This window comes from Zingiber officinale, chromosome 7A, assembly GCF_018446385.1.
Source record: "Zingiber officinale cultivar Zhangliang chromosome 7A, Zo_v1.1, whole genome shotgun sequence".
Classification (NCBI taxonomy): Eukaryota; Viridiplantae; Streptophyta; class Magnoliopsida; order Zingiberales; family Zingiberaceae; genus Zingiber; species Zingiber officinale.
The window spans coordinates 124,132,187-124,159,032 of NC_055998.1; the positions used below are offsets into that span (position 1 = coordinate 124,132,187).

At 44.5% G+C, this 26,846-nt stretch overlaps 1 protein-coding gene across 1 annotated transcript in view; it reads left to right on the forward strand.

Moving 5' to 3' along the window:
• The first annotated feature begins 14,270 nt into the window (after positions 1–14,270).
• Positions 14,271–26,846, forward strand: part of LOC121999690 (phospholipase A1 EG1, chloroplastic/mitochondrial-like) — a 39,674-nt gene continuing 27,098 nt past the window's right edge. Inside the window, exons 1-2 of the mRNA XM_042554336.1 lie at positions 14,271–14,375; positions 14,523–14,789. Coding sequence (XP_042410270.1) covers positions 14,271–14,375; positions 14,523–14,789 — 372 coding nt within the window. The remainder of the gene's footprint in view (positions 14,376–14,522; positions 14,790–26,846) is intronic.

Sequence of the window (26,846 nt, forward strand, 5' to 3'; positions counted from 1 at the left end):
CTAGAGTCCATTAGAATGTTACTAAGCTATGCAGCCCATAAAGGATTCAAACTATACCAAATGGATGTCAAGTCTGCCTTTCTTAATGGATTGATAAAAGAAGAAGTTTATGTAGGTCAGCCACCAGGTTTTGAAAGCCTAGAACACCCTGACTATGTCTACAAATTAAAAAAGGCATTATATGGACTTAAACAGGCACCTAGGGCATGGTATGAAAGACTAACCTCTTACTTAACCTCTAAAGAGTTCAACCAAGGTCAAATTGACCCAACACTATTTGTGAAATCAATAAAAGAAGATATTTTTATAGCTCAAATTTATGTAGATGATATCATCTTTGGTTCAACAAACTCAGAGTTTTTAAACGAATTTACAAACCTAATGGAACACGAATTCGAAATGAGTCTGGTAGGAAAATTAACTTATTTTCTAGGGTTACAAGTCAAACAAACAAATGAAGGAAATTATATTTATCAACAAAAATATACTAAGGAATTACTTAGAAAATTTGGAATGGAAAATACTAAAGAAATAAAAACACCTATGGCCGTAAACACAATTCTAGATGATGATCCTAATGGAAAATCAATAGACTTAAAACATTATCGGAGCGCAATAGGTAGTCTACTTTACCTAACTGCAAGCCGACCTGACATTTTATTTGCAGTTAGTATGTGTGCTCGATACCAAACCTGTGCTAAAGAATCTCATTTGACTCAAGTCAAAAGAATCTTTAGATACCTCAAGGGAACCATAAATGTAGGAATTTGGTATCCTAGGACCAACAACTTTGAATTAATAGGATATTCTGACTCAGATTATGCCGGATGCAAATTAGACCGCAAAAGCACAAGTGGTGGATGCCAACTACTTGGTCCATCCCTTGTCAGCTGGTTTAGTAGAAAGCAACACTGTGTTGCACTATCTACAACTGAGTCAGAATACATAGCTATAGGCGAGTGTGTTGCACAAATATTATGGATGATGCATACTCTAAAAGATTTCAACTTAAATATCACAAATGTAAAAGTATTAATTGATAATATAAGTTCAATTAACTTAACCAAGAATCCTGTACATCATTCAAGAACCAAACATATTGAAGTTAGGCATCACTTCATCAGGGATCATGTTACTAAAGGTGATATTGAACTCAAGTACATTGAGTCTAAATCAAATTTAGCTGACATTTTTACAAAACCACTCCCTGAGAGTGAATTTAGCAACTTACGACGACAATTAGGGATGTGCTCAATAGACTAGGAAATTTCAAAATACTTTCAAAAATGGTTTTATCAAATTATAGGTTAAACTTGTTTGTTTTCAAAACTTTCCATTTTTAGATTTTAAAAAACAGTTTTGGCCTTAGACTAGTTTTGAATCCTTAGAATGCATGTGCCCATAGGTCTAGTTCTTGAGCATCTCACCAACACCTTAGGTTTACCTTGCTTGTGTTTGATAAACATAGAAAGGGGTGAGATGCATAGGCCAACTGTCTGGACTTAAGATGCTAATTTCAGTGCATCAACATAAGTCTGGACGTTAAATACAATTCAGATATTAATCAGATTAAAGTTCATCAGTCAAGTCAAACACTGACTGGTTGTAATTAACTTAATCTGACTAACCAAGTGAAAGCTACTATCTTCTGATAGTTAGTTAGTACCTAATTGGTTAGACAGCTGGTTAAAGTTATGTCAGGTTCAGGGGGAGGAATTAATTAAATATTTTCCTTTATATAAAATATTTTAAATTTCGTTTGAAAAATGTTCTCTTAAAAATTTCTTAAACCTACTTTTGAAAACTAACTCTTATAAAACTAAGTTGCTTTTAAGAATTGGGTTTTACTTTTTATTGAAAATTGATTTTGAAAATTAGATTTAACTTAGTTTTGAAAATCAAAGTTTAAAAATCAATTTTCAAAATCAACTTGCTTAAAATTGTGAAAATTTTTTAAATCAACTCAAAATTATTTCTTTTAAATCACAAACCTTTTATCCATTTTTCTTAGTTTTTGAAAACTCAACTTTTCAAGTATTTTAAACAATGGTTTTGAAACTAGTACTTTTGAACTTTAAAATTTTGATTTTTGAAAATTAGATTTAATTATTTTACTCTATCAAGTGTTAAAAATTATGAAAGTTAGATTTTTTCAAACTTAAATCACTGTCAAAACTTAAGTTTTAAATTAAATCGTTTACAAACTTAGTGTTGAAAAATAAATTTTTCAAACTTAGTTTTGGAATTCTGGTTTTTGAAAACTTGTGTTTGAAAATGAAAACTTAGCTAGCTTTCTAAAAGCTAAAAGCTAATGCTTTAAACAAATTTTCAAAAGCTTAAACTCCCCCAAGTCAACTTGACTATTTTTTAACTTGCTGTTAAAAATTGTACTTTTATCAGTATCTTTGAATTTTTTACCCCTGCTTACTTTTTGTTGAATGCCAAAGGGGGAGAAGGGTTAGGTGGTTAAGTTAGCTAAACCAATTTGAAAACACAAACTGACTTTAAAACCACACAAATGCATGTTGTTTCGTACATATGCTTTCACTAACTTAACCAGGTTGTCATTCCATCAAAAAGGGGGAGATTGTTGGTGCGGGTAGCACTAACGGTCTAATCCAGGTTTTGATGAATGACAAATAGGTTAAGTTAGTTGTGTTGTTGTCTGACACTTTGATCAAGTGTGCAGGAAAAGTCCAGCTAGGTCGACGGGCTGACCGGATAGCTGGCGAGAAGTCCAAGCGGGTCGACGGGCTGACCGGACGCTTGGCGAGAAGTCCAGCTAGGTCGACGGGCTGACCGGACGGCTGGCGGGAAGTCCAGACGGACCGGACGCTTGGCGAGAAGTCCAGACGGGTCGACCGGACGTCTGGCGGTAAGTAAGGTAAGTCACTGGAGGGGAGTGACTGCGAGGACGCGTTCCCGGGAAGGGAACATTAGGCGTCGATCCGGCTTAGATCCATTTCGGATATCTAAGTCGAGATCGTGACTAGATTCCGGTCTCAGAAAGACGGAATCTAATTCATACTCTTGATGCTAATTTTTATTACTTAGCGTATCTGTAAAAATGTGCTAACAAACTGTGCTGCAGGGTTTATTTGCCTCGGACTAACACTGTTTTGCGGTAGGGAATGGGGCGCCCGGAATGGCTCCAGGCGCCCGGAAGTCCGGGCGCCCGGAAGGGATCCAGGCGCCCGGAGGCAAATTTTATCCCCAGGACGACGTTGACACTTGGAGCATGCTGGTTGGGAGTGTTACGTCACACTCCAGGCGCCCGGAAGGGATCCAGGCGCCCGGAGCAGCATATAAAAGAAGCCCCAGGCAGGAGCTTCAAGAAATCAGTCTTCTGAGAACTCTAAGTCCAATCACTCTGCTGCTCTACGCTCCAACAACGTTCACAAAGCTCCGACGACTCACTCCAGCTCTCTTTTTAATTCATTGTTTGTCGGTTAGCTTTGTTTTCTTTCTTTTCATTAGCAATATTTGTACGTAAATTGTAATTATCCGAATTGCTAGTGAATTGCCCAACGAAAGTACTCAAGGAGTACGAGCCTTCGAGTAGGAGTCGTCACAGGCTCCGAACGAAGTAAAAATCAACAGTGTTCATCTCTTTACTTCTTTACTTTTCCGCTGCGTCTTAACTCGAGATTTTCGAATCGATATTCACCCCCCCTCTATCGAATCTAACGGTCTTACAGAAATTTCCGCTGTCCGGTCGCCATAGGAAATGGACCAACGATATCCATTCCCCACTGGTCGAACGGACATGAGACCGTCGATGCCTTTATTTCCTCTACCGGTCGGTGATAGAAGTTGTGGTATTTCTGGCACGAAAGGCACGTCGACACGGTCCTCGCGGCATCTGCTTGTAAGGTCAGCCAGAAGTACCCGGCCAACAAGATCTTCTTAGCCAGCGATCGTCCGCCCGGATGCCCACCGCAGGATCCTTGATGCACTTCTTGGAGGATATACGCCGCATCTTTCGGGCTCACGCATTTCAGTAACGGGCAGGAGAAAGCCTTCTTGTAGAGCTGATCGCCGATGAGTGTGAACCGACCGGCTCTCCTCCTTAGCAGCTGAGCTTCATTCTGATCGGACGATGTGGCGCCCGAGCGTAGAAACTTCGTGATGGGTGTCCTCCAGTCGCTCGGAAATGCGAGGCCCTCCATCCGATCGACATGCGCCACCAAAGATACTTGTTCAATTGGCTGCTGGATGGCGATCGGCGTCATTGAACTTGCAAGTTTGGCTAACTCATCAGCCGCTTGATTCTCCGCTCGGGGTATCTTTTGGATAATAACTTCTCTGAAGTCAGTCTTGAGCTTCTCGAAGGCTTGAGCGTAAAGCTTGAGCCGATCGTTGTTGATTTCAAAGGTGCCTGTCAGCTGCTGAGCGGCCAATTGGGAGTCTGAATGGAGTGTTACCTGTCCGACACCTACATGCCGAGCGGCCTGTAAGCCGGCTATAAGGGCCTCATATTCTGCTTCGTTGTTTGTAGCTTTATAATCCAGCCGGACGGATAAGTGCATTTTTTCTTCTTGAGGGGAGAGCAACAGTATCCCAATCCCGCTTCTGAGCCGAGTGGATGATCCGTCCACAAATATTCTCCACATAGCTTCCGGCTCTGAATTCTGCACCTCAGTCACAAAATCTGCCAAGGACTGCGCTTTGATTGCCGAGCGGGGCTGGTATTGGATGTCAAATTCACTTAACTCCGTCGTCCATTTAATGAGCCGCCCGGACGCTTCTGGATTCAGCAATACACGCCCGAGCGGGCTATTGGTTTTGACAATGATGGTATGCGCCAGGAAATATGGACAAAAACGCCGAGCGGCGAGGACCAGAGCAAAAGCTAGCTTTTCGAGCCCAATGTAGCGAGATTCAGCATCTTTTAAAATGTGACTAAGGAAATACACAGGCTCCTCTCCGCTCGTCCTCACCAGTGCTGAGCCGATTGCCTGCTCGGTCGAGGATAGATAAATACAAAGTGGCTCACCAATAGTCGGCCTGGCTAATACCGGGAGCGAATTCAGATATGCCTTTAAATCTTCGAATGCCCGGTCGCATTCTTCGTCCCAGTGAAATTTTGTAGCCTTGCGTAAGATCTTGAAAAAAGGAAGGCTCCGGTCGGCAGTTTTGGAGATGAATCTGGACAGAGCGGTTATCCAACCGGTCAAACGCTGCACCTCCCTGGTATTTCTTGGAGGCGGCATATCTTGTAGAGCTTTCACCTTGCTGGGATTTACTTCGATGCCCCGCTCGGTCACTATGTACCCCAAAAAACGCCCTCCTTTTGCTCCGAACAGGCACTTCTGGGGATTTAGCTTGACTCCATATTTGCGTAGCGTTCGGAAGGTTTCTTCCATGTCCTTGAAGAGATCGGCCGCTCGGACGGACTTAATGAGAATGTCGTCCACATAAACTTCTAGATTTCGCCCAATCTGCTCTCTGAATACTTTATTCATCAAGCGCTGATATGTGGCCCCCACATTCTTCAATCCGAACGACATCACATTATAGCAATAAGTGTCGTCGGCCGTCACGAAGCTGACTTTTTCTTGATCTTCACGGGCGAGCGGCACTTGGTGATAGCCCTGGTAGGCGTCGAGCAGCTCACAATTCACCGTAGAGTCCACCATCTGATCTATCCGGGGCAGAGGATAAAAATCTTTCGGGCAAGCTTTGTTTAGATCCCGAAAATCTATGCACACTCTCCACTTGTTGCCTGGCTTGGAGACTAATACTATGTTAGCCAACCAGCTCGGGAACTGCACCTCGTGTATATGGCCGGCCTCCAGAAGTTTTTCCACCTCCGCTCGGATGATGGAATTCTGCTCGGCGCTGAAGTCCCTTTTTCTTTGCTTTACTGGTCGTGCGTCCGGTCGGACATGTAGCTCATGCTGCACTATACTCGGCGAAATTCCAGGCAGCTCATGCGTCGACCAGACGAAGACATCGTGATTCCTTCGGAGACATTGGATCACCTCCTCTTTTTGATTCGCCTCCAGATCGGACGCGATGAAGGTCGTAGCTTCCGATCGGGTCGGGCGTATCCGCACTTCCTCTTTTTCTTCATAAACTAAAGAAGGAGGCTTTTCTGTGATAGCGTTTACCTCAATCCGGCGCATTTTCCGAGCGGAATTGGCTTCTGCTCGGACCATCTCGATGTAGCATCGCCGAGCAGCCAGTTGATCTCCCCGTACTTCTCCCACTTTGTCTTCTACGGGGAACTTGATCTTCTGGTGGAAGGTGGAGACGGCCGCTCGGAACTCGCTGAGCGCCGGTCGTCCCAAAATGACATTGTAGGACGAAGGAGAGTCGACCACCACGAAGTTTGCTGTCCTTATCCTCCTGAGCGGCTCTTCTCCCAGCGAGATAGCCAGACAGATTTGTCCGACAGGCAGGACTTCATTGCCCATAAACCGTAAAGGGGGGTTGTCATGGGCAGCAGCTCGGCTTGATCAATTTGCAGCTGATCGAACACTTTCTTGAAGATGATGTTGACTGAGCTCCCTGTATCAATAAAAACGCGGTGGATAGTATAATTCACTATTACCGCTATGATGAGGAGAGCGTCATCATGCGGCACTTCGACCCCTTCCAAGTCTCTAGGCCCGAAGCTTATCTCGGGTCCGCTCGCCCTTTCCTAACTGCAGCCGACCGCATGAATTTGGAGCTATCGGACGCTCGCCTTCCTCGCTCGGTTGGAGTCTCCTCCGGTCGACCCACCAGCAATGATATTGATCTCACCTCGGGAAGTATTGCTTCTATTTTCTTCTTCCCGAGCGGATGGTCGAGACCGTTCCCTAAACATGCGGCGATTCTCCCGCCTTGGTGAACGATGCCGATCGGGAGTCTGCTGTTGTCGCCTATCAGGTTGGGTCCGGTCGGCCTCATGAGGTCTTTGTCGCCTATCGGATGAGGGAGATCGCCGACCGCCATTCCGGGGCACGGGCTAAGCAATTAAGGGAAGGCTTCGACAATCCCTTGTGTTGTGCGTATCCGTCCGGTGGAAGGAGCAAAACATCGGGGTCCATTTTTTCTTTGGCTTGGGCCGGGCGGCCGCTACCTCTTGCACGTGGGTCCTCACATGAGGGGAGCGAATTGCTTCGGCCCTCGGTCCTCTTGGCGGTTGATGAGCGGTGGGGGGCTTCCGCTCGGCAGTTGGAGCCCGATCAGTCGGAGCGTCCTTTCTTCGAGCCGCTTGAGCCTCCTCCACGTTGATGTACTCGTTGGCTCGGTGCAGCATATGGTCATAGTCTCGAGGCGGCTTCCGAACGAGCGAGCGGAAGAAGTCCTCGTCCACGAGGCCTTGTGTAAATGCGTTCATCATTGTCTCTGAGGTGGCCGTTGGAATATCCATGGCTACCTGATTAAATCGCTGGATATAAGCTCTGAGCGGCTCCCTCGGCTCATGTTTGATGGCAAACAGACTAACACTGGTTTTCTGATAGCGCCGACTGCTTGCGAAGTGGTGGAGGAAGGCCGTCCGGAAATCCTTGAAGCTTGTAATGGATCCGTCCGGCAGCCTCCGAAACCACCGTTGAGCCGATCCCGCGAGAGTGGTAAGAAAAACTCGGCATTTTACTCCATCTGTATATTGATGGAGCGTAGCTGTGTTATCAAACTTACCCAGATGATCATCTGGGTCGGTTGTCCCATTATACTCGCCGATCGTAGGAGGCACGTAGTGCTTCGACAGAGGATCTCGTAGAATAGCCTCTGAAAATTGGCGATTAATCCTCTCGGGCGATGCGTCCGCTCGGGGGGCTTTCCCTTTTCTGTCATCTCGTCTAGGCATTTCGTCCGAAGAGGATCCACGATCTCTATGAGTTGCTGCGGCTTCAGGGGTGTGGAACAGGGCCCGGTGGAATGCAACGGTGGCTTCAGGTGCTTCCGCTCGTCCACCAGAAGCTGAGGTTGCTTGCTGCTCCGGCCGCTCGGCTGTGGATTTCTGTTTTTGCTCCACAAGCTTGGCGGCCCTTATCTCGATCAAGGCGTCGAGTTCCTCCGTCGAAAGCGTCACCGTGTGTTGTCGTCCAGCCTTGTCCATTGTTTCCGTTCGGATGCAGGAGCGTTCCCACAGATTGCGCCAAATTGATCCTGTTCGAATGCTGAATCAACGGACGCTGGGCACGGGGCGCTCTTCGACTGCTGTCGTGGATCTTCGACTGGTGGCACGAAGCTCCGGCGAACCTGCACAGAAGTCGGGCCGGGAAGGGGTTCCCAGCGGTGACCCTCCGACGCTCAAGTCAGGCGAAGCTCAAGAAAGAAATAGTGGCTCCAAAACTCATAGAATGCGTACCTCCGGCGAAGAATGAGGGCCTTTATATAGGGCAGCGAGGAAGTGAGTGTACACCTACCGAGGTGTACACGTGTCCATGGCCCATACTCCAGTAAGGACTTGTCAGTGAGCTTCCCTAACCTATACTGCTACAGTCTCAGCATGTCCTCAATGGGACAGCGGAATCCCCTGTCACAAGATTTGGAGCATGGCCCGCACGTGAAACATACCTGCTGTCAGAAAAAGACGTTCCTTGTCCTTTTCCCCTTTGCTCCAGATCTGGCTTCCGGGCGGACAGCTCCCTCAACATCCGGCCGGACATATGCGGTGGTTTACTTGGGGAGGTCCTCCATCACGTGCTTTATGGAGACTATTAGCAGTGTTACCTTATGGCTTTGGCCGAGCGTGAAGTCCGCTCGGCCCCGCGACCTTTTCCACTGAGCGCCGGAACCCTGATTTCGACAGGGCGCCTTTAACCATCAGCCGAATATCGTCCGGTCGGCCTGCCGATCGGACCCATCCCTCTCCGGACGTTCGATTCCACCGGACGGCCGGCCGGCCGTCCTGTCGGACCCGGCCCTCTCCGGATGGACAACTGCCACTGTGACTTCCACGTGGCATTGACCCCACAGGGCGGGGTCCCCTGTTCTTACTACCGGATCAATCGACATGAGAGGAGGCTCGGCACGAGGAGACGTCGGGTGAGGGCTCGGGCACGCGGGGGAGGAAACGAAGGAAAAGAATAAAAGAAAAAGGAAAAATCCAACTTTTCCTCGTTAAAACGGGGTAACCTAAACAGGATTTCCTGAGGCCCAATATTTATCCCCGTAACCTACATCATACGGTCTCCGAAAAATTCTCAGAAAATTTCTAAAAATTCCCAGAAAATTTCTAAAAATTTCAGAAAAATTCTCTTATGGTTATTCACCTTTTTCGGTATTTTACATTCTCCCCCACTAATAAAAATTTGATCCCTAAATTTTTGTTATCTACCATCAACAAGTACTAACAACAGATAGATAGTATAAATGTTGAACGGAAAATTAACCCACATACCTCAAGTGAAAAGATGGGGGGTATCGAGCTCGAATCATATCCTCGAGCTCCCAGGTAGCCTCCTCGTCCGAATGTTGCTGTCATTCGACTTTAACCAGTCGAATAGTCTTGTTCCGCAGTTGACACTCTTTCTGGTCCAGAATCCGTACCGGAACCTCCTCGTAGGTAACGTCAGGCTGAAGGGGAACTGGTATATCAGATAGCACATGTGATGGGTCAGATATATATCTCCTCAGCATAGACACATGGAATACGTCGTGAACTCCTGCCAGGGATGGTGGTAGTGCCAGACGATAAGCTACCGCTCCAATCCTCTCCAAGATCTAGAAAGGTCCAATGCATCGCGGAGCTAGCTTACCTCTGAGGCCAAATCTCTTCACCCCTTTCATGGGTGAGGCTCGTAGAAAAACATGGTCGCCAGTAGAGAACTCCAAGGATCTCCGTCTCTGATCAGCATAACTCTTCTAGTGGTCCTGCGCCTCTAACATCCTCCGTCTGATAGTACGGACCAACTCTGCCTCCTGCTGAGCTCTATAAGGCCCTAGCAACTAGGCCTCTCCAACCTCCTCCCAGAGGGTGGGTGTCCGACAAGGCCTACTATACAACGCCTCAAACGGTGCCATCTGGATAGCCGAATGAAAGCTGTTGTTGTAGGTAAAATCTACCAATGGTAAATGGTCCTCCCAATTGCCTCCGAAATCCAATACACAAGATCTCAGCAAATCTTATAGAATCTGAATGGTCCGCTCTAACTGTCCATCAGTCTACGGATGGAAAGTTGTACTGAAACACAGCTGAGTGCCCAAGGCCTACTGCAGACTCTGCCAGAATCGAGATGTGAACCGAGGGTCTCTATCCAAAATAATACTCAAAGGAACTCCATGTAATCTGATGATCTCTCGGCAATATAGGTTTGTCAATCGATCCAGGGAATCAGTCTTCCGAATCGCTAAGAAGTGCACGGATTTGGTCAATCGATCAACGATTACCCAAATCGCGTCATGGCCTCATCGTGTCCTAGGCAAACCCACCACAAAATCCATGGTAATATGTTCTCATTTCCACTCATGAATAGGAATCCGCTGAATTAATCCGGCAGGTCTCTGGTGCTCAGCCTTCACCTGCTGACAGACAAGACATCTAGCTATGAATTTCGCGATGTCTTTCTTCATACCGTTCCACCAGTAGGAACGCCTCAAATCTCGATACATACGGGTCCTGCCTGGGTGGATAGCAAATCGGGAGCGATGAGCCTCCTGAAGTAACTCCTCCCTGACCGGGTGAGATGGAGGTACACATAATCGACCTCGTAAATATATAATACCCGCATCATCTTGAGTGAACCCTATCTGCTGCCCGGAAGCTATTTGGCTGCCAATGAACTGAAAATGCTGATCTCCGGCCTAGGCCTCCCGGATCCTCGTCCTGATCGACGACTGAGCAACCATAGAAACCAAGACACCTCGCTCTGTATGTCCCTACTCCTCAAGGCCCAACTCAGAGAAACCCTGAATCAAGTCTGTGACTGAAGCTCGGTGGCAAGCCAAAGTCCCTCTGGACTTCCTGTTGAGTGCATCGGCAACCACATTAGCTTTCCCTAGGTGGTAGCTAATGGTACAATCATAATCCTTCAGGAACTCCATCCATCTCCTCTGTCGGAGATTAAGTTCCTTCTGAGTGAAAATATATTTGAGACTCTTATGATCTATGAGAATCTCAATGGTAATGTCGTACAGATGATATTGCCAAATCTTTAAAGCAAAGATGATGGCGGCTAGCTCCAGATCATGTACAGGGTAGTTCTTCTCGTGCTCCTTCAACTCACGAGAAACATAGGAGACCACTCTATCGTGCTGCATCAGAATAGCGCCCAAACCCTGAAGAGATGAGTCAATGTTAAGTACGAATCCATCCTCTCCAGCGGGCAAAATCAAAACTGGAGCCAACACTAATCTCCACTTCAGCTCCTGGAAGCTGGTCTCACAGGCCTCGGACCACGTGAACTTCACGCCTTTCTTGGTCAGGCGTGTCAGTGACATAGCTATGCGGGAGAAACCCTCGACGAATAGTCAGTAATATCCGGCCAATCCCAAGAAACTACAGATCTCCTATATCGATTTCGGCTGCTCCCAGTTGGTGACATCCTAAATCTTCTGAGGGTCTACTAAAATACCTCGGCTAGAGACCACGTGTCCCAGAAAACTGACTGAAGATAGCCAGAAAGCACACTTGCTGAACTTCGCGTATAGCTAATGATATCCGGACCGTAGATCAATCTTAGAATACACTGATGTACATCTGAGCTGATCAAATAAATCATCGATCCGAGGTAAGGCGTAATTATTTCTGATGGTCACTGCATTCAGCTATCTATAATCTATGCACAACCTAAGAGTACCATCCTTTTTCTTGACAAATAATACCGGAGAACCCCACGGAGAAGCACTAGGGCCTATAAATCCCCTGTCTAAAAGCTCCTGGAGTTGAACCTTCAGTTCGTTTTGTTGGATCGAAAAGAATTTAGATATCTCCACAATAGCATGATATTGTCCACTTTGGGCCTAGACCCTCATGGCTTTGCTCTTGGGCTCTCCCCAAAAGGTCTCATACCAATGGAGATATCTTTTCTCTTATAAACCCATGATCTTTCCTATGTGTTTCCAATATGGGACTATGTTTGCAACCTTGCAACCCCAACAATCCCCCCCCCCTCAAACAAAGGACCATAGGCTTCCTACGTCCGATCCTCGACCCACCAGGTTTTCCTGCCCCTCGGTCCACCCGACCTACTAGGACTTCCTTGCCTAGTCGCAACTAGGACTTCCTGCCTGGTGTCTGGTCCTCTTGATCCGAACATAGGAGCCCCCACTTTCTTTGTTCAAGGTCAATATTATACCCACATGGCTCAATCAGACCATAGCTCTTGTGCACAGTCGGCGGTTAAACGTTCTGGCAGTCCAGGCTCTGATACCAATTGTTGGATCGAAAGCGCTAGAGGGGGTGAATAGCGCTCGTGGCTTTCACTTTTTCGGAATCGTAAAATCGTTCGAGTAAATGCAGCGGAAATAGAAACAATCACACAAAGAGGCAAGCTGTTTACTTCGTTCGGAGCCTAGATCGACTCCAAATCGAAGATCCGCGATCCTTGATCGCTTTCGGTGGGCAACAACTATAAGCACGATAATTTGTACAATTATAGGAATTTACAGCTCAGATTTATAACATAATATTTATACCGACAACTAAAGATGGAGAAGCGTAGTTCCGGGTCGTCGGTGTCGCGTCGCAGCACTTCTGGGTCATCAGGTTCACAGCACATAGCAAGAGATCACTTGGAGAGCGTTGTTCAGGAAGAGGTGCTCGAACACTGCTTATAAAGGGTGCTGGAGGCGCCTCCAAGGCGGTCTGAGGCACCTCCAAGCCTCGGGTCGCACGCGTCGATAAGCGCTGATCAAGTCGCGCATTATCCCTCTGAAGGCGCCTTCAAGGCGCCTCCATGCTGCGGTCCAAGGCGCCTTCACTTCCCTTTAAGGTGCCTCCAACTCCAGCGTACAGCCAGCTCACCTTCGCACCCGAGGCGCCTCCTTTGGGCCAATATCATGCTATTGTGGAGATATCTAAATTCTCTTATAAACCCATGATCTTTCCCATGTGTTTCCAATATGGGACTATGTTTGTAACCTTGCAACCCCAACAATCCCCCCCTCAAACAAAGGACCATAGGCTTCCTACGTCCGATCCTCGACCCACCAGGTTTTCCTGCCCCTCGGTCCACCCGACCTACTAGGACTTTCTTGCCTAGTCGCAACTAGGACTTCCTGCCTGGTGTCTGGTCCTCTTGATCCGAACATAGGAGCCCCCACTTTCTTTGTTCGAGGTCAATATTATACCCACATGGCTCAATCAGACCATAGCTCTTGTGCACAGTCGGCGGTTAAACCTTCTGGCAGTACAGGTTCTGATACCAATTGTTGGATCGAAAAGAATTTAGATATCTCCACAATAGCATGATATTGTGCACTTTGGGCCTAGACCCTCATGGCTTTGCTCTTGGGCTCTCCCCAAAAGGCCTCATACCAATGGAGATATCTTTTCTCTTATAAACCCATGATCTTTCCCATGTGTTTCCAATATAGGACTATGTTTGCAACCTTGCAACCCCAACACGTTCAACTCTTTTGGTGGCATACGGTAAGGAGCTTTCAATGTCGGCGCGGTTCCAAAAATTAACTCAATAGCAAACTCCACTTACTTCTGGGAAGTAACCCTGGTAGCTCCTCCGGAAATATATCCGGATACTCTCGGACTACTGGAACGTCGAAGAGTTGAGAACTACTGCCGTCTTCAGTATGAATCAAAGATAGCAGAAAACCCTGACAGCCATGTGACAGTAGCTTCTGAGCCTGAATCGCTAAAATAGTCAATATGTCGTCGTCTCGACAACCAATTCATGGCAAGAATAATATCAAACTCGACCATTTCCAGTACTAGAAGATCTACCGTAAGTATCATATTGTCAAAATCTAACGGGCAACCTCTGACCTCCTGGGTGACGTCCAAAGTATCACCAGATGGTAGAGAGATGGTCAGTTGCTACGGTCTAATAGTGGGGAATCCATCAATCTCCCTCATAAAGGTACAGGATATAAAAGAATGCGAGCTACCAGTATCTATCAGCATATCAGCAGATAAGCCATAAATAGAAATCGTACTGCGAAAAACGGATCCGTCGGCCCGCTGTGCATCCTCTTTGGTGACCGCATGAATCTGTCCAGCCTCTAGCGGAGGTGGAGGTGATAGCGCTGCCAGCGGCTGTTGCATCTGAGTAGGAGTCGGCCAATGAGGCGATGCTGGATAGGGGCCAGAGGTGGAAGAGAGGACTGCAATTGATACTGTACTGGTGGTTGTGACTGCGCCTGGTACTGAACCAATGGTTGTGGCTGCATTTGGTACTGAACCAGGGGCTGGGACTACAGATACTGGACTAGGGGTTGTGGCTGTAGTTGATATGGAGATCCCACGACAGAACTTTACGGTACTGTGAGAGCACTGGGGTGCTCCTGTCCGAGTATGCCATATGCAGCTGCTGCAGGGGGAGCTGTCCTCTGCTGACGATGCGAAGTTTGGGCTCTGTGCCCTCCTCGCTGAGTGCCTGGCTGACTGAGCTGAACTCCATGACCAGAAACTCCGGAAGCGATATGTTGAGCCTTCAATGAACAATCTCAGCTCATGTGCCCAGGCAGTTTGCAATAATAGCAAACTGACTGTCTCAGGGTGCAGGCTGATGTGGTGTGCTCTCTGGATCCACACCGGGTGCAGTGGATGTCACTGGCGGATTATTTCCGAGTCTGTTGAGGAAGCCGAAAACGTCCTGATGAAGACCGCCTTGACTTCTGAGGCTGACCAGATGCCCGAGAAGTTCCCTGACCTGGTCGACTGCGACCACTCTGTTGTTGTCCGATCGCCTGTGCCTGCTGGATCTGCCCTGATGTCTGACTTGTCTGCTTCCTTTTCTTGTCCGAATACACTCTCTGGTGAGCTGACTCAATCATAAGGGCTCGGTCCAGTGTCTCTATATAAGATGGATTTCCAAAACTGGCAAGCTTTACTTGCAGATGTCCATCCAATCCCTGAATAAACTGATGCATACGAGAACTCTCCTCAGCAACTAGTTCTGGACAAAATATGGCCAACCGATTAAACTCAGCATTGTACTCTATCACCGAGCAGTTGTTCTATCGCAGACTCAGAAAATCCTACCGACAAGTCATCTGATATTCCCGTGGGAAGTAGCGGCTCTCAAAAGCCTCTCTGAATCTGCCCCAGGTGATATTCTGCTCGCCTAAGATGGAACGCTGCGTATCCCACCAGGTGTCGGCCTCATCCCGTAAATGGAAAGCAGCCAGCTCTGCTTTCTGCCACTCGGAGCAAGCTATGTAGAAGAAAGTTTGCTCCATAGTCTCAATCTAGGACTGGACCACACTCGGATCAGTCTCTCCTCGGAATAGTGTAAATTGACTCTTCATCGACTCTGCCAATGCTGGAATCCGGGCTCGTGTCGCGACAATATCAGTGGGGTGGGTAGGGATCATCACGGGAACTGGCGGAATCCCCAGAGCTGGTGGTACAGGTAGTACCGCTGGATAGACCGGGGGAGATACTCCCGGTGCTGCTGCATAAGCTGGAGCATGTACCACTGGTGGTACTGCAGGGTCGATATGAGTGGTCGCGGCTGGAGGTACGGTAGGTGGTGGTACCGGAAATGGAGCAACCGGTACCGCTGGTGTGGGTGCTGGGTACACTGTAGGCACTGGGGGCCCGGGTGCCCCTGCTGCCGGGTACACGGTAGGTCCAGGTGGCGGTGGTGTCGGGTACACCGCAGGTTCTGCTGGTGGAGGTACCGGGTTTGCCACGGGTGGTACAGTGTATAATGTATGGGTGGGTACCTCTAATGAAGCCACCGGAGTCTGAGAGCCCGACGCGCCCGTAATATCATGAGTCTGTCCCTGACCGACAGGCTCAACCCCAGTAGGCATCTCTGGCAAGTCCGTTGCCAAAGATTCCAAAGTCCTCTTACGTGGTCGTCCAGCACCACGTCTCATCGCAGATGCACATGTAGATCTCCTCATATCTGTTAAGTTATAACTCAGATATTACTACAAGTAACAAAAATCATAAAATTACCTTTTTACCTATTTGCCGTCAGGAGATGTTCTGTCGCTGTCCAGTCCCCATATATAACCTCGGAATCTTGTACGAGAAAAATCGACGGAAATCCATACAAATCTGAAACGGAATTCCGAAACATGAACATAACAAAAATCCGTACAAATCCTAAAGTACCCAGTTTGACTCGCAAACCTAGCTCTAATACCAAATAAATTGTCACGCCCCAGGTAGTCCCTGCCAAAAGAAATTTCGACAACATCTCCCCTGTACAGGTGACAATATGAAACTTCCTACAATGCCCTCAGGGCCACATATACCTCGGCCAACACGCCTGGAACAATAACAATATATATAAAGCAAGTGCCCACGCAGTTTAATAGTAAAGAAAACAAACATAAGCAACGATAAGGAAAACATCTCAAATATCCTACTCCACTACACTCATAAAACTCAAATCATATTCCTACTCAACTACACCCATAAAACTCAAATCACAATGACGTAAATAAAATCAATTCACCTCTTCTGTCGTCCAGGCAGGTATGTAGCAGAACATATCCAAATAAAACCTAATGATAATAAAGGATTATACAAGATCCAAGTGTCAAAACCAGAACAAGTCTAAAACACAATCTAGATAGTATAATAAGAAAAAACAAAAGACCAAACAAACATTCTTGCGATCTGCAGGGGGACTAGCAACTAGAGATCTTCGAACAACCTCAACCTGAAATAGTAATATCAACGGGGTGAGTCAACTCCTCAGCGGGTAACTACTGACATGCATAGTAACAAATAACTAATAGCAATAATTATACGTACAGTCTCCTGATATAGATATGATAAATGTAAACTGAAATAAACAGGAGAAAAACTATACTAATCAGGACCTGGCATAGAGATAATAAGGTCATCAGACCGAGAGTATCATAAATCCTGTGTGCATGTCAAACATATGCATCCACCAAATATGCAGCAAATAAGTGCAGCAAACACAAGCATGACACTAAGCAACCTGCTGCAACACACCATGTCTGATAAAAACCACTAACCCATGAGTGGTTGTGTGTGCAGATCCATGTAACTGGCGATGTGCTCAACAATAATAGAGCCAACAATCACACATCATGCAATCATGCGAGATGATGCATGACATTAAGCATGGAAATATCCTGATCCTATCCATCTCTACCAAAATGTGTACCAAAATATATATGGATCAAATAATATGATCTAGGTACATAGGTCAGGTATGGTAAAATAAATCAGTGTCTTGAACATAATAAAGCATGGTATGTCATTACCTTAAGGTCATATATAATCAAAGAAACATGAATGCAACAGCAGGAAATAAATACAGTATGCTCAGGTAATAGATAATGACATACCGATGCAACAGTGATCATAAATATTACTATTTGTTAAATATTACTAAGCATATCAATATGACATATCAAAATAGATAAGTCAAGGTACCCCCCTCCAATAGAAAGGTCTAATCCGGTCCAAATCCAACGTCGAGATGCTCGTCTCGCGTCAAAGTCCTGTGTCACCAATATATATGCATTTTTATTTAGCTACAACTCAAATGAATAGCTAAATAAAAATCCTTAAGAACAATTTCGGGGAAAACCATAAACCTCAATCTACCTAAGTTAAATCCAATGGTTAATTAGGGTTAGTCACCAAATCCCCAATCAATCCATTAGATTAATAATCTAAACATAAATCAATTATACTAATCATGAAGTCTGCCTCATACCTAATTCAAACACATAAACAATATTCCAATTCCAACCTAACTCAATATATTTATCTACATTAATAATTTTTGTTAAATGAGTAACACTCCCATATTCACAAAACAGTACCTCACCTCACGACCGCGCTTGCTGATCTACAGCCAAGACGCACGGTTGCTACTGGAAATAAGGTGATCTGCTGTACAAGACAAGAAACCTCACAGCCTAGATTCAGAGAACCCTACACATGCTGGCCCAATTCACTGAACAGATTAAGAAGAGAAGATCACGAATTCAACACCACTTATTAACATCCTAACACCAAAAACAATCTACACACCTTAATCTGTTGCAAAAAAGAGGATCAAGATCTGATCAGGAGGAAATGGCAAGGAACTGATCCAACCCCATTCCCTAAACCAGAACAAGAAGGATTAACACAGAACAGAGCCCAATCAATCGAAATCCAGTGACACCTTACCTTAAAGATCGCTGCTAGGGCACAGCTCGATCTCGTGGCGTCGGCGTCGGAGGAAGATAAGGAGACGACGTCCGTGGTTTAGGGCTCGATGAGTATGGACCCTGATTCGGCGGTTAGAACAGGGGACCCCCATTCTGAGGGGTCAATGCCAAGCCGGAGTCAAAGGCCCAGGTGGCCGATCGGAGAAGGAGGGGTCGACCCCCCGGCCAACCGACCGGTGAATAGCCGATGGCAAAAGTCGCCCCGACAGAAGTCGGGGTTCCGACGCTCAATTAAACAGTAGCAAAGAGCCGAGCGGAAAGCCTAATAGAAGGTGACACTGCTACAGTCCCTACATGGCATCCTACCGAAAATATCCCCAGTATATCGATGCCAACGGCAGGTCGGACGGGATGTGAGCTCCGTCCGGCTAGCACTTAAGATAAGGGTCGTCCGGATGGACTTCCCGTCCAGCCGGCTGGCCAAACGCCCTGGCCTGTGATCGGTAGAGGGGGACAAGAACATCTTATGACAGTTGTCAAGCCCTATGGCTAGGCCGTACTACAAATCTGACAACGGGGTGTTCTGTTGTCCCATCGACGACGTGCTGGGACTGTAGCAGTATGACGTCAGGTAAGTTTTCTGACAGACACATACCGAGGTATGGGCTACGGACACATATGCGCCTCGGTGGACGTGCAGGAGCTCTCTCACCGCGCTATATAAAGAGCCTCATACTTCGCCGGAGGTACACGTAAGACATCTTGGAAGCCACCTTTTTCATTACTTGCTTGCTTGACTTGAGCGTCGGAGGGTCGCCGCCGGGAACCCCTTCCCGGCTCGACTTCTGTGCAGGTTCGCCGGAGCTTCGTACGACTAGCCGGAGATCTATATCAGCAAATCGGAGAGCACCACGTGCCCAGCGTCCGTTGAGTCAGCGTTCGGACCGGATCAGACCCAATCTAGGGCACGCCAAAGAGATTTGGTCGGCACTACTCCGTTCGACGGCGGCGGATTGCGGCTAGGGTACAACAAGAAGAAGAAGCGAGACCCTTGGCCAAGGGGTTTTGTACGCGGGGAGGCAAGGAACCGTCGCGTGCGGTTAGGGCAAGGATCGGCGCGAGGAGGCGTCGGGTGAGGGCTCGGGCACGCGGGGGAGGAAACAAAGGAAAAGAATAAAAGAAAAAAGGAAAAATCTAACTTTTTCTCGTTAAAACGGGGTAACCTAAATAGGATTCCCCGGGGCCCAATATTTATCCCCTTAACTTACACCATACAGTCTCCGAAAAATTCTCAAAAAAATTCTAAAAAATTCAAAAAATTCTCTTATGGTTATTCGCCCTTTTTCGATATTTTACACATGGAGCTGACCGGGAATCCTGACTAGGCGGAAAGGGAGGTCGGGTTTCTTGGGCTCGAGGAAGAGGCTAGGCTGGTGGTTGGGGTATCCTTTTCTCTGGCTTTTTGACAGACTCGGGAGCTTTGTCTGCATTTGTACGTATTGCTTACACCTCCTCCTCGTGAATATAGCTGGCCGCCCTCTCCAACATTTCATCAAAATTCTTCACAGGATTTTAGATGAGGTCTCTGAAGAACTCTCCTTCCACCAATCCATGTGAGAAGGCGCTCATTAATATCTCTGAAGTGGCAGATGGGACATCTTGAGCCACTTGATTAAAGTGCTTAATATAACTCCTCAAAGGTTCAGCGGACCCCTGATTGAGGGCAAAGAGGTAATGGTTCGTTTTTTGATATTTCCTGCTACTAGCGAAGTGACGCAGGAAAGTGTTTTTGAAGTCTTGAAAACAAGTGATAGACCCATGCGGCAGTCTATCAAATCATTTCTGCGCTGAGCCTGATAAAGTATTCAAGAATACCCGGCACTTGACTGTTGGAGTGTATACTGAAAGCCTAAGCTTTGTAAACATTCATTATGAATAAAGAATCACATTTGGTCAAATTTTCTACATTTAGTTGTAGTTGTTCAATTAATTTATATTGTAGATAATATAGTATGTGGTGTCACATACAGAAGATGATATTATCAGTACCTTATAAATTATAAACAGTAGCTCACGACCAAAATGGAAAGGAACAAACCATTAGAAGGTCGTAGTGTAATTAGGTATCAGTTTATCTTGACTGTATAATTACACTAGTACACTCAGAGTGTATTGAGTAGGACCATTTGAGGTCGTTTCTTTTATACTGACTTTATAAAGAAACAAAGACCTCGGTTATTATGGAAGTGTGTGCTCTTAATCCTAATATAATAACAAGCACATATATTTGATATTTATTTCTTTAATTTATCAATGGGTGAGATTTAGTTCGATGAATCAATAAACCCGATAAGTTGGGAAATGGTATCACTTATAGTGTGTGTTGTTGATTATAGAAGGAAGCGTGTCCTAGAGATACTAGGTTGATAATGTCCTCAAGAGGAGCTCATAAAGATTGTCATGTTAAACCCTGCAGGTGGACTTAGTCCGACATGATAATAAGGTTGAGTGGTACTACTCTTGGACTTAGATATTAATTAAATGAGTTGTCAACTCACTTAATTAGTGGACATTCGATATCTTAAACACAGGAGACTAACACACTCATAATAAGAAGGAGCCCAAAATGTAATTTGGGATTGGTGCGGTAGTTCAATAGTTCTCTAGTGGAATGAATTATCATTGATAAAATTAAGTTGTGTGTTTAACACGAGATGCTTAATTTTATCGGAGACCAAAACCAATTCCTCCTCTCGTCCCTATCATAGCCTCTTATTTATAGAGTTCTATACCCACCTATACCCACCTTCTATACCCACCTAGCTTGGGAACAAGCTAGGGCCGGCCTAGGTGTCCGGCCCTAGCTTGAACCCAAGCTAGTAGGGCCGCAAAATAAATTTTAAAAAATTAATTTTAATTTTATTATTATGTGGAAGATATAATTTAAAGAGAATTAAAATTAAAATATCTCTTGTAAAAGATTTACAAAGATTAAAGAAAGAGATTAGATCTCTTTCCTTATTTGTAGATTGGAGAGATGTTTTATTTTTCTCTTTAAAATTATTCACATGTTAATAAAATTAAAATTATAGAAATTTCCTTTTATTAACCATGAAGAGATTTTTAAAGAGAAATTTTATTTTTAAAATTTCCGGAAACAAATAAGGAAAGTTTTAATTGTTGATTGAAACTTGTCCAATTTGATTCCTCTTGATGTGGCCGGCCATTAGAGTTTATTTGGGAAATTTTATTTTATTTTTCTCAAATAAATCATATCAAGGAAATTAAGGAAATTTTATTGTAAATAAATTTCCTAATTTGCCTAGGCCAAGGAATATAAAAGAAGGGGTAGGGGTGCCTTCATGAGAAAAAACCTCTATTATTTTCTCTCCCTATTTTGTTCCTTGGTGTGGCCGGCCATCCTCTCCCTCTCTTCCTCTTGTGGTGGCCGAACCTCTCTCCCTTCCTTGGAGCTCTTGTGGTGGCCGGATACTACTCGGAGAAGAAGAAGAAGAAGGAGAGAAAGCTAGCATCTCTTGGAGCTTGGTTAGTATTTTGGTTTTTTCTCCTTGGTGAAGCTTTCCTTTTGTGGCCGAACCTTGCTTGGAGGAGAAGAAGGTGGTTGGTGGTTTCTCATCTCGGTAGATCGTTGCCCACACAACGTCCGAAGTTAGAAGAGGAATACGGTAGAAGATCAAGAGGTTTTTCTACAAGGTATAACTAGTAATTTTTATTTCCGCATCATGCTAGTTATTTATGGAAATAATACCAAATACAAGAGGCTTACGTTCTAGAATTTCGAATATGTTTTTTCGAAGTTGTGTTCTTTTGTTTTTTCTTTTCCTTGTGATTTGATTGTTCTCTTTGGTTAACCTAAAGTTATTTTAGGAAATTAAATATTAGCTTTCTATAAAAGGTTTTGTCTAGTCGGTGGTGGTTGCTCCCATATCCAAGAAGGTCATGTGCCTCGCCACGATGGGAACCAATTATGGAAATTAATATTTAATGGAATTAATAACTTAAGGAGACTTGGGTCGAACGTGTAAAGTTCCGCAGGAGATCCAAGTCAAAACCTAAAAGAACAAATAGATTAAGTTTTGGATCAAACGTGTTAAGTTCCGCAGGCGATCCAAAATTTAATTTAAAAGAACACATGGTAGCTAGGAAAAGGTTCAGACCTTTGTACAAAATTTTTGTACAGTGGAACCTATAGGTTTTCCGAGTAGCAACCAACAATTGGTATCAGAGCTAGGGTTTTGCCTCTGTGTATTTGGTATTTAGTTTAATTATGCACATGTCATACATAATTTAGGCAGGTTAATAGTAGGATGTGCTAACTTTGTGGATGCAGGATCCAACTATTATGGCTTTTAGTTATTATGTGTGTGATTGGACCCTTGGACATGTCAAGGGCATTTAAATGTGTGTGCATGATTGTATTCAAATACAGGAGTTGTATTTAGTTTTATTAGGATTTTATTTTGATCTAGATACATGTACATTCCTTTTATGGAATATAGGATCAAAATGTAAATTCTATTTATGTCATGGATCGAATCTTGCAAAGCGTGGAACCTTCTAAGGACCAGAGGTGGCGGTGGCCAAATATGGCAGCAGCTTGGGATGACAACACATGGAGGACAACTAGAGATAAAAGCCATAATAGTTGAAAAATTAGTTTTTCATTTATTGCTTTTATATTGTGTTGTGTGTGCATGTTAGTATACATGTCCAGTAGGCTAGCATAGTTAAAATTCCTCATTTATAAATAACTAAGTGGGAGAGGAATTTTAAAAAAATTCCACGGTCTCCATTACTGGTTTGTAAGTGATGCAAACAAGCTTGCGTGTTGGCTCTGAGTGTCTTCCTCCATATCGGATGAGCTTGTTTATGGATCACCAGAACAGACTTCCATTTTTGGATGACTATAGGAAGTTAATTAAGAGCGTGTGATCTTCCCCAACGGAAGGGGCATAATCTTATTAATGGACTTACTGTCAAGTAATGGTATACACTTAGACACATCTAATAGTATCCTCCCCAACGGAGTCACTGCTATTATTTGTGTGACCAAATGATACCAACTATTAATTTTATTTGTCAAAAAGTTAGGTTGACAAGATAATAAAATTAATGGGCTAAAACCCTCCTTTTACAAATGTTGAATTTGTATACGTCCACACTAATGTGGCATACAAAATTCATGGTGTTATGAGGTGTTGGTTAATTTAAAATAGTATTGTTTGAGGAATCAATATTATTCTAAATTTAGAGTTCTGACCAAAAGTTATTTGTGATTCTTAGGATGTCTTTCAACCCACTGTCCATCATACTTCAACAGAATAGACTTACTGGACCAAACTACATAGATTGGAAAAGAAACCTGGACATTGTTCTTACTGCTGAAAGCTATAAATATGTACTGACTGAGCAGTGCCCTGATGCACCTACTGGTGAATCTACCCAAGAGGAGATTGAAACAGATGAGATGGCGCGGTGTTACATTTTGGCTTCAATGTCAAATGTATTGCAACATCAAGATCAAGATTTACCAACACCTATGATATTATGAACAATCTCAAGGAACTCTTTGGTCATCGGGATAGGGCTTCTAGGCAAGAAGCCATGAGAAAGATAATGACACCACCATGCAAGAGGGTACTCTGTAAGGGATCATATCCTAAAGATGATGGCTTATCCGAACGAAATCGATCCTTGGAGGAGAAATTGATGGGAAACCCAGATCGATATGATCCTCCAACGCTACCTAGAAGTTTTGAGCACGAACTATAATATGAATAAGAGGTTTATTCATTAGCGGAACTTTTGAAGCAGCAGAAGGATTATTTCTTCACAATGCTCAAATTCACTATGTTGAAAATGGTTCTACTTCTAAACCGAAAGGAAAGAAGAAGAAGAAACAAGTGGTTAGAAAGAAAGTGAATAAATCTCGGAGTACGGGATTTGAAGAAGACGAAGGGCAAGTGCTTCATCTGTAAGCAGGAGGACATTGGAAGGCGGACTGTCCTCGTAGGAACCAAAACAAAGGTATATCTCATACTCTAGTTGTTGAAACATGTTTAGCGGTGTTATCTACCGACACGTGTATAGATACGGAGCCAGATCATGTCTCAATTCCTTGCAGGGTTCCGAAACCCGACGACTATCTCGAAGGAGAAATTACGCTCTACATGGGCAATGCTACTAAGGTGGCATCTGTTAGTGGGAGACGTCTACTTATCTTTTAGTAGAAATAGGAATTTGGTTTTAAGAAATTGTCTTTATGTACCCAGTTTAGAAAGAATTTAATTTCAGTTTCTAAACTGTTTTTAGATGGATATTCAGTTTCCTTTAGTAACGATGTAGTTATTAAAAGAAATAAAGTGATTATCCGTTCTGGTGCATTAGTTGGCAATTTGTATACTTTAAATCCAATTTCTTCCACAAAGCAAAACATGGAAATTTATAACTCATCTTCTAATTCTAATAAGAGAAAAGAACCTTGTGAACCAAGCATATCTTTGGCATCTAAGGCTTGGTCATATTAACTTAAGTAGGATTCAGAGGCTTATAGCCGATGGACTTTTGGGGTCATTAGAGTTGGAAAATTTTTCAACTTGTGAATCCCTTGAAGGTAAAATGACCAAGAGGCCGAGGCCAAGGGGTATAGAGCCAAAGAAGTGTTAGAGTTGGTTCACTCGATTTGTGTGTCTGTCCGGGCAAGAGGAGGTTTTGAATATTTTGTCTCTTTCATAGCGATTATTCAAGATATGGATACATTTACCTAATCGTAAGTCCGAGTGCTTTGATAAGTTCAAAGAATACAAGGTGATGTGGAAAACGACTAGGTAAAAGTATCAAGACACTACTATCGATCGTGGTGGCGAATACCTCTTAGGAGAATTTAGGAATTACTTATCGAGGGATTCAATCCCAATTGTTCGCACCTGGTGTAGCAGAGCGAAGGAATAGGACTCTTATGGAGATGGTTAGATCAATGATGAGTTATTCGAATTACCAAATTCGTTTTGGGGATATGCTTTGAAAATATCGTTCCGAACTTAGTACCTTCTAAATCGTTTCTTCTACTCCCATAGAATTGTGGAATGGCGAAAGCCCTAAGACATATTCGGATTTGGGGTAGTCCACACATGTCGAAACCAGATGTTGATAAGTTAGAATCCCGTACAAATTCGCGTGTTTGTAGGATATCCCAAAGGAACGAAGGTGGTTTATTTTATAGTCCTAAAGACCGGAAGGTCATTGTTAGCACCAATGCCCAGTTTTTAGAAGAAGACTATATAATGGATCACAAGCCCAGTAGCAAAGTTGTTTTAGAAGAACTTAGAGAGGACATGTCTACTTCAATACCAACAGTACAAGATGAAGTATCACAAGAGACCGCAACACGTGTCACACATGATACACAACCACGATGCCTCGTCGTAGTGGGAGGTTGTAAGGCACGAAAGATTCATGTTTTGGGAGGGTCTTGGACTTGGTCCCGGGTAAACATGAACCTGATCCACGAACATACGACGAAGCACTCCAAGATATAGATGCAGATCTTGGCAAAAGGCAATGAATTCAAATAGAGTCTATGTACTCTAATAAAGTCTGGAGCTTGTAGAACCACCGATGGTGTAAAAGCCGTTGGATGCAAGTGGATCTACAAAAGGAAAAGAGGGAGACGGAAGGTAGAGACCTTCAAAGCTAGGCTTGTTGCGAAGTACACTCGGAAAGAGGAATCGATTATGAGGAGACCTTTTCACCCAGTAGCCATGCTTAAGTCTATCCGGATACTCTTATCCATTGCTGCTCATATGGATTATGAGATTTGGCAAATGGATGTCAAGACGGCATTCCTTAATGGAAGTCTTGAAGAGAACATTCATATGAAACAACCAAAAGGGTTCATTGAAAAAGGCAAAGAGCATCTAGTGTGCAAGGTCAATCGGTCCATTTATGGACTGAAGCAAGCTTCAAGGTCTTGGAACATCCGGTTTAATGAAGTAATCCAGTCATATGGATTTATTCAGTGTGTATACAAAAAGTGTAACGGAAACGTGGTGGTATTTCTTGTACTATACGTAGATGATATTTTGTTAATTGGCAACAATGTCAAGGTATTATCAGACGTAAGGGTATGGTTGTCCAAACAATTTGATATGAAGGACTTAGGAGAGTGTGCACACATTCTTGGGATCAAAGTGATAAGGGATCGCAAGAAAAGAATGTTGTGTCTGTCCCAAGCTTCATATATAGATACAATCCTTGCTCGTTTTAGCATGCAGGATTCCAAGAAAGGTTTCTTACCTTTTAGACATGGAGTAGCTCTGTCTAAAGAGATGTCTCCAAAGACGTCGAAAGAGATAGAAGACATGAAAGCAGTTCCTTATGCTTCGGCTGTAGGAAGCCTAATGTATGCAATGCTATGTACGAGACCTGATATCTGTTTTGCCGTGGGCATGGTCAGCAGATATCAGAGTAACCCTGGACAAGGACATTGGACTGAGGTAAGGCATATATTAAAGTACCTGAGAAGGACTACATGGATTCAGATTTCCAATCGGATAGGGATAACAGTAAGTCTACATCAGGCTATGTGTTTACTTTAGGAGGTGGAGCCATTT